The following is a 9340-nucleotide window of genomic DNA, read 5'->3' as shown; positions in this document are numbered from 1 at the left end:
ACGGACCCTGCTCCTCACCAACTGCAGCATTCTGGAGAGAGAGCCCTGTGCCTCACCTGGACAAAAGAGTAGAGCTGGCCCTGGTGGTGTGGGTGCAGGTGAGCCAGGCCTGAGGGCATGGGAACAGACCTGGCCCCACATCTTGCTGTCTGCTGCACTGTGTGAGCTAGCTGGGCCCGTGCTGGAGAGTTTGCCCAGGTGGTTACAATGACAGAAAATTGGTGGGCTGATCAACCCACCTACCACCCAAACTCAGAACTAGGCCTATGAGTTAGCCCACTCCGACATCCACCACATCTATGAACATCTGGAGCACATGAAGGAACCAGACCTGCAAATCCAAAGCTACAGGATCTCCATGACACAAGGCAACAACAGGGTATCCAAGAGGAGTCCCCGTGAGGGCCCAGTATCAATAGTGTAGCAGAAGACAGAGGCCTTGGATCAGACATTGCAATGAACACTTAACGAGTAAAGATGTGTGGACTAAAGGGTATATGGTATAACTCACTGGGCCACACTACAGCTTCCACACCAAGATTTTTGTTGTTCTTATGTTTTGTTTCCTTTCATTCTGGTTTTAATTCTAAATTTGGTTTGGTTTGGGGAGGAGGTTGCAAGGGCAGAAGGTGGAAGGGATGGGAGATGAGTGGGGTCAGGATGCATGATGTGAAATCCACAAAGAATCAATTTTAAGAGTTAAAAAAAAGAAACTATGTGAATATTCTTTTCCTTATAGATGAGTTATGTAGGCTCAAATTACTTAAATAACTGGCTTCAGCTGTATAGCTAGTATAAATTTTATGATCAGTTTTAAAAATCCAAATGTAAATACAGGCGTGTGTTGTTTTCTGATGGGTTACATTCTGAGAAAAGGATCATCAGACTGTTTCGTCAATATCAATGAACATCACATCACCTATGCAAAACAAGACAAGAGAGGTCAATTGTTCAACGTAAGATGTGCAGTGCTGATGGTGGCATAACATGACACAAGGTTTCACAGTAAACTTTTTAAATGTAGAAGTACATCGTAAATTAACAACAGAATTACATACTAGTAAATGGCTATTATTATGGTCATTTATTATGGTGATTAAGTGTTAACTCATACTTTCATATGACACAGTGTAGTGGGTCTGTACACACCCACAGAACTGCAAATGCATCCAGAATGCAGTGCACTGCAGCATCATGACGGCTACAACAGCAGAAGGAGAGAGAAACTTCATAGCACCATTATAATCTCATGAAAGCACCATCCTATACACGGTGTGTCACTAATGAAAGCATTGCTATGTGGCACACGACTGTATAATAAAGCCATGTTTTCTGCATAATGAAATAAATAGAATAGCCATTAAAAACACTTATTGATAGAGTATTTCATAGAGTCAACTTGACAGTAGTATGGGATAAAGGGTATGAAAGAGTTCTGTATAATTAATAAATATTGCAAGCACTACTCCTTAACCTCCTCAATTATGGATAACACTGATATCCTGAGGAACAATAAAATCAACCTCATATTATTTTTCAATGGGTTGAAGGGGAGGCGGGGAGGGGAGCAGAGAAAAATGTATAGCTCAATAAAATCAATTTTTAAAAAAGTTACTATTTTAAGAATATAAAATTGTACTGGCGACCTCATATAACATTTGAATGACTGTTATGTTCTTCTTGTGACACAAATCTCTCCCTTAAAATGCTTTGTATAAGGAAATTCTATATATATTTATCTGAGGAACATAACACTATCATAAAACTTAAACCTCCAAAATTTATCTTTAATGTAAATCTTTAAAAGTTTGTTCATGGAGATAGATTCTCAAATCATACAAGATTAACTTTTAGTTTGGGAACCAAACTCCAAAAATCTGCAAAATACTAACAGATGATTTAAATCAACATGAACTCAACTATAAATGTTTTCAAACATAAACTTTATTTTGTGGTTTTTGAAACCAAGCTACAGAATTTTGACTTCTGTTTTGACTGTGGCTTGAAGACACAAGTGTCTTTTACAGATGGCATTCCCACAGCTGTAGGGTGCCACCTAGAGGCTCATACAAATAGTATATTTGGGAAACTTCTTTAAAAAGATATTTAATTTAATTTAATTTTTTAATTATGTCTTCCATTTCCTTCCATTTAAACTTGCTTGCTCTCTTTTAAAGTTCATTGTCTTTTTATCAAAAATTTATATGTATATATGTATATGTATGTATTTCTACATACATCAGTGCAACCTGCTCAGCCTGTATAATGCTACTCTTGTGTATATTTTAATGACCGACCATTTCATTATTAGATAACCAGTTGGCACTCTCCTCTCTAAGGCCTGTTTCTCCTGCTCTCTCTATGTGTATATGTCTGTGTTGGTGATGAGGGAAGGTGCCCATGGATGCCCTAGGAGCTGGAGTTACATCTATTGAGAGCTGTCCAATAAGAGTGCTGGGAGCCAAATGTTTGTCCTCTGTAAGAACAGTATGAGTCCTTAACTTCTGAGCATCTCTCCAGCCACATGCATCTCTTTTTAACAGGTCTTTGAAATCAATATAACTTTAATAGTCTTAAATAGCTCTAAAGTTTATTATTTTCTCAACTTTCCCCACAAAAGTTTATTAAATAGAACAACAATAATTCAGAATATTAACACTGACAATTCATATCAGTTTTTATACCTTATTTTAGACAAGTACCACCACCTGTGGTGATGCAAGCCTTTAATCCCAACACTCAGGAGGCAGAGACATTCGAATCTCTGTGAGTTCAAGGCCAGCCTGGTCTACAAGAGCTAGTTCCAGGACAGTATTCAAAACTACAGAGAAAGCATATCTCAAAACAAAACAAAACAAACAAACAAAAAAGGACAAGTACCTAAATTTTATCAGTTGATAATTTGAATATCGTTTGAGTTAAGAAAAGTAAACATTTTTCCTGGTAATATTGGGTTTTACAATGGCTTTGCTATGACACTATGTGACCTATTGTATATTTTTTAATAGTCTGCATAGAATGAGGAGATGGTTGCTGAATGCCTTGGTGAACGCTTACCATGAACATGTCATAGACCATGGCATCTCTCCTAATTTCATTATGGTCTGGATTATTCGGATCTAGAATATCTAATGGCTCAGTAATAATCCGTCAAGCTGAAATCACAAAGGAGGCCAGCATCCAGCTTCTTCTCTTCTGTCTTGTGTTGAAGCAGGTACTAACTCAGCACAATGTGGAGGTAGCTTCTAGGAGTCCTTCCCTGTGGTGTCATCTCAGATGAGTGGCATCTCACACCAATAGATGTTACAAGCCCACTTTTCGTGCCCAGGCTGAAACCGACAGCAGAGGAAGTATATCTGCCATCATCTTAAAGTGGAAGACCAATTCTTAGCTACAATCATACAGCTGCTATTATATACCAATATCTGAACCATATTCCAGTCAAGATCTGTATTTTGGAAAGGGTTAGGGATAATCCCACCACAGTTGTTAGTTTAGACTGAGTCTTTTTAGTTCTACTCAACTATATGGTTATTTTGCCACATAAGGTATGCCTTATTATTTTGAAATAAACTTTTCATTTACCTTCAAACCTTAAAAGAATGTTCAGTAAATTTATTAGTAAGAGTCTACACATCCTTCATTTCTTCATTAATTTTTATGCTATAATGTCAAGCAATTGACTTGTTTATTTCATTGCTGATTGTGTATTGACAGCCTCTGCATGTCAATTGCAAATGAATATTGTTTTCTTTGGTTTGTTCATAGCAAGTACATTACAAAGAGCTTGTATGACTATTGTAGTCACAGGCAACAATCGTTCTCATGTTGCTCTTGCTAGGTGTTTAGGAAAAAAGTTAAACTATACATTAGGTTCTCTGTTTCCTCTTCTTCTCCAACATGGAATTTTGGGCAGTCTGTTTCTACAACTGCTTGCTGGTCTTTCACTATGAATGTAATCATGTCCCACACTCTATTTTATAAATTCCTAATGATTTTCTGCACATTAAAATGTATTTTTTCCTTTTTCCGCAATATTTCATTCCTTAGCTTGCATTTGAAAAGTAGAAATTTCCTAATATGAGAGAAGCTGGTGAAATGAAGTAAGGGCCGCTTCAAGTTGTAGATATGCCTGAGTACTTTCCAGAGGAAATCAAAATTTTGGCAACAAAAAACTTGTAGAAAATAAATGGGTGCAGGTTGCAGTCCATCTGGCAGCATGTAAGAAGCAGAGCTGGGGAGGAAATAGACACTTCAGATTGCTCAGTGTGATGATGGTTCGGGGCCTCCTGGTTGTAAGCTGCTTCTGCGCTTGTGTGACTCTAAGAACAGCCTACAGAACGTCTATCTCAAACATTCATTTCATCCCACTGGGTCTTTCTGCTTTAGATACCAGTGTTGGAAGCAATCCAGTCCCGGAAAGCAGTCACTCTAGTATAAACACCAGGCTTATTGGGTTGGCCACATTCATCTCCCCAGCTCACTATTCCAGCAAGGTACCAGATATCTCTAGCATCTGGAGCAACCAGTGGTCCTCCAGAGTCACCCTAAGGAAAAAAGGAGAAATTGTTTATTTATAATTCAGATCACAAAGGCAGAATTTGTTATTGACCCAAGATAAACTATAACAAACATAGTAGTTTTCAATTCCTCAGTGTTGTGGAATATTAGTTTAAGATATGTAACATCTGTTTATGTTGTGCAATAGTTCCTTAATGGTGAAAAGATGTATTGCATTTTTTTAATGTTGTGTTTGTTTAACTCTATAAAGCTGTTAATTTGCGTGCCTTAAACATCTGATTGGTTAAAACAGCTATTGACTGAAAGGTCAATAACTAGACAGAAAAAGAATAATGGGGTGCCAGGCAGAGAAAATAAAAATGAGGAGAAGTCTAAAAAAAGGAAAAGAGGACTGAGAAAAGAATAAGTAGAGGAGGATTCCAGAGCCAGCCACAAAGCCACACAGCCATGGAGTAAGAAGGAAAAAGAGAAATATAGAGAATAAACACAGTTAAGGAGAAACAGAGTAATTTAAGCTAGAAAAGCTGTCTAGAAAAAAGCCAAGCGAAGGCTGAGTATTCATAAGTGAGAATAAGTCACTGTGTGTTTACTTGGGAGCTGGGTGATGGGTTCTCAAAGAGGAAAAAAATCCTACACCTCAGGGTGTTGAAATACAGAGCAGTGCAGCTACCCACAGACAGGCATTCTGCTGCCCAGAGAGCTGATTTGGCCTCGAGTTTCCAAACACAAACAGAAAAGTTTGTTTAGCTGAAGAGCTAGTTCTGTGGACTTAGCTGATGCATCTGGCCAGATCACTCCTTCTTCAGGCTGCCTCCTTGTTAATATGGCCTAACTCACCAGAAAGTGTTGGATAGTCTATTACTGATAAGGAGCACAGACATGAGCTTTGGAAATCCACAAAGCCCTTAACATTTGAGACTGAAGAAGTAGTTCAGCTACTAAGAGAATGTATTGCTCTTCAGAGGACCCAAGTTTGGTTTCTGTTACTCACAACACCCTGATCACAAATGCCCATAACTCCAGCTCCAGGGGGGATTCAACCCTTCTAGCCTCCACAGGTAGTACACTCACCTGCACAGACAGACCGACACACATATATACAGAATAAAAATAATAAAAATAAGTATTTAAAAATAGCTTTCACAGTCCTACTGAGTCTGAGATGGAAATTAAATCTAACTAGAAAACTAACAGTGTGAATGGAAATGGCTTTGAAGTCTGCGGACATTTGAGATTAAATTTGAACAAGAGTTAATTTGGAAGATGTGTCTTTGGGGAAGTCATTAAAGCAATGACAACTAATTTTTTAAAGATGGTTTGTTTGAACAGGTTTAGAGACATAACAGAAATTTTCATATGAGACCTAAATCTTCAAATCTCATGTATAGCAATTGCTCATAAAAAAGATGTAGGGAGGCTGCTTATGCCTTTCCCGGCCACCCAGACTCCCAAAATAATCACACAGAAAACTATATTATTAAAGACACTGCTTTGTCAATCACTTAAGTGTATTGCTAGTAGTTCTTACATCTTAATTTAACCCATTCCCATTATTTTATATTTTACCATGAGGCTTGTGACCTACCAGCTGGCAGCTCGCATCTTCCGCTCTCGCAGCTACGTGGTGTGTCTCTGACTTCCCCTTCTTTCTCCCAGAATTCAGTTTAGTTTTCCCTGCCTACCTCTATTCTGCCCTGCACAGGCCTAAGACCGTTTCTTTATTAGACAATGGTATTCACAGCATACAGAGGGGAATCCCACATCAGAAAGGTAACTAGACAGGGAAGCCAAAAATGAGTAGATGAAAAGGGAGGCAGGAATCAGCACGGAGCATAATCATGGATCCAGGTCATGATTCAGGATCATGGAACCTGAAGAAAGACCATGTTTTATAAAAAAGGAATTTGTCAAATAACACTGAGATGAGAAAAACAAGACCCAGTAAGAGCATTGTTTTAGGTTATTAATGATTTTGTGATATTAAGGCTATACAGGTGGAGAAAACTGAGAGAGAATTCTGTCCAGATTGAAGTGTGCACATTTGGCAATCAAGTGTCTTCCTGCTCTGATTCTGAATGATCATAAAAAGTGTCTTGAGTAGTGGATTCAAGCTACAAATGCTTTAGTGAATGGAAATATTTGCAAATACAAAACTGGAAACTCTTTCATTATTTGATTTCACCTTAGGAAGCTGATACAGAATAACCCTTGTTTGTTTAATCTATTACCCCAGAAGCCATGGCGATTAGAAAGGAGAAAACTAAATGCGATAAAATGAGTCCATTCTTGAGGTCTGGCCACAGGCATGCAGAAAGGTCAGCTGTATGAGAGAACTCAGTTCAGTTCATTGAACCTGGCTAAGTGACTGACCCAAGAATAAAGGCAGTAAAGGTCTCTCTGGTACCATTGGTGATCAAAAGGGGTGGGAGTGATGGAGGTGGAACCTAGTAGTGTTCCCACGAAGTCAACAGAAAAAATATGAAAAATAAGATCTTGAAATCATACATATATCTTTGTATAACTCTAGATTGAAACATGGAGAATAAGATAAAATTCAAATATGGAATTTAGGAAACATGCTAAACTTATTCTTTTAAAATTACAGAAGAAATTTGTAGGAAGTACGTACCCGGTGAACCATTTAGCCCTCTCCAATACATTGTTGCTGGTAATTTTGAAGAAACCATTCGTGCACCTTATAAAAAGATTCATTTTCATACTGACCAAGACACTGAATTGGCAACACTAGACAGTTTTTATACTGGGGTGCAAACTCAGAGATGCTTGCAATTCAAACTAGGATAGCATTCAAGTATCCTAGCTTAGGCTAAATTTGCCTAAAGCAAACAATCAACCACGTATTCTAGGAATAAAACAAATATAAAAATACGGTGAAATGTAAGGTGAAGAAAGCAAGTAGACTAAGTCCAGGCCTGAGGAGTAGTACAGCAACAAATTGCTTTTCATCGTCTGATTGTTTGAAGCTGGAAAAGCCACCAAGTTATCAACCTCTGAACAGTTGCAATTAAAATTTTAAATTTAAAGATCTCAAGAAAAAAACTCTTTTTTTCCAGGCTAACAGATAGTTCAGCACTTTCTGCTCTTTCAGAGGACCTGATATGAATTTCAGCACCTAAATGCTTGTTCACAGCCATTCATAACTCTGGTTCCAAGAGGTCCAAAACCTCTTTCTGAACCCATAAGCACCAGGCACCCATGTAGTGCATATAAATGCAGGCAAAACACTCAAACACATAAAATAAATAAATTCAAATCAACCCAAAATCTCTGTAGTAAAAGAGTCAGAAGCAGGGTAGGCATAGAAGATAGAAATACAAGGCAATCAGTCAAAGTCAAGTAAGTAGACTGTTCTGGGTAGTTTTATGTCAACTTGAGAAAGCAAAAGTCATCTGAAAGGAGAAAAATCTCAATTTAGAAAATGCCCCCATAGACCTGGTTGTACACAAGCCTGTAGGGCAGTATTCTTAGTTAATGATTGATGGGGTGGACTCAGCCCCTTATGAGTTATGTGATCCCTAGGGAGGTGGTTCTGGGTTATATAACGAAGCAGGCTGAGCAAACCAGCAAGCAGCACCTCTCTCTGGCATCAACAGGAGCTCTTGTCTTCAGGTTCTTGTCCTGTTTGGGTTCCTATCCTGACTTCCTCCCATGACGAACAGTTATGTGAAAGTGTAAGCCAAATAAAACATTTTTTTCCAACTTGCTTTTTGGTCATAGTGTTTCATAACAACAATAGAAACTCTAACTAAGATATAGGTCTCAGGGCTCATCAGTCTATACAAACAGGACCATTCCTCTCTACACTGGTTTGAAAGCAGGCTAAATGATACCCAGTCTTTCTTCCCAGCTAAGGGACAGCAAAGACCTCACCCCCAAACTTCTATGGTCACAATCAGGAGATAATGAGTCATGAGTCTCTTTCCACCATGATGAGGTCAGAGAACACACAGCTGATGGTCATTAGTTTTCACTGTCAAGTAGGAACGAAACCGCTATGTTGTGGTGTCAGCAGTGGCTATGAGAGCACAGTGACAAGGTGTTCCTGACAAAGTGATTGCAGAGAAGGATGCTGAATTTCCACTGAAAAGCAGACACAATGGGGTACTCTCCTTGAGTGAGGAACAAGGCAATGACCTTCTCCTGGCAGTGTGGCCTCAGCAGAAGCTACTAAGACTGAAAATATAACAGCAGTCATATGAAGTCAAGCATTCAGAATCCATTTGTAAGTTACTCATTCTGAATTCTCCACTTGGAAAATAAAAGATCATATGCACACACCAGCTCTGAGGTGATACAAAGATCTTAAAGCAGCCCTTTTTGAAAAGTCGCAATACCTCAGTGTTTGAGGTGAATGATTTATAAATAAATAAGTAAATAAATAAAGGAAATTTCAGCAAAGAATGCCTAGACACAAATGAGAATAAAATGAAGACCCTAGAATTTAGTAATCCAATAACCAAAATTTAAAATACAATTCAGTGGAGGAGCTTTGTGGAAGAAGGATAGTAAGGAGAGAGTGACTAGAATCAGAATTAAAGAATTCACCCCTGCAAATAACAGAGAAAAGTAAAGTGGAAACAACCATAAAGAACAACAACTCATGAACCTCTGAGACTGTAATCAGAAACGTAACATTAAAATCCCAGATGAAGGAAAAGGAAAAAATGGAACTCAAAAATGAATTAGAAGAAATCACAGCTGAAAATTTCTAGGCTAGCAAAGGACATAAACCTGTAGATTGAGAAGAACTGAGAAAACTCCAAGATGAATAAAGCCAAGGAAATACATGCTAAGACAG

At 38.3% G+C, this 9340-nt stretch overlaps 1 protein-coding gene across 1 annotated transcript in view; it reads right to left on the bottom strand.

Annotated features, from left to right (window-relative positions):
- Nucleotides 1-2573: 2573 nt before the first annotated feature.
- Nucleotides 2574-9340, bottom strand: part of LOC125408209 (transmembrane protease serine 11E) — a 45659-nt gene continuing 38892 nt past the window's right edge. Inside the window, exon 10 of the mRNA XM_085691701.2 lies at nt 2574-4547. Within this exon, the coding sequence (XP_085547827.1) occupies nt 4386-4547 (162 nt within the window). The 3' untranslated portion in view covers nt 2574-4385. The remainder of the gene's footprint in view (nt 4548-9340) is intronic.

Source organism: Myodes glareolus, chromosome 8 (genome assembly GCF_982192425.1).
Source record: "Myodes glareolus chromosome 8, mMyoGla1.1, whole genome shotgun sequence".
NCBI classification, from domain to species: Eukaryota; Metazoa; Chordata; class Mammalia; order Rodentia; family Cricetidae; genus Myodes; species Myodes glareolus.
This window is presented reverse-complemented; position numbering and strand designations above follow the sequence as displayed.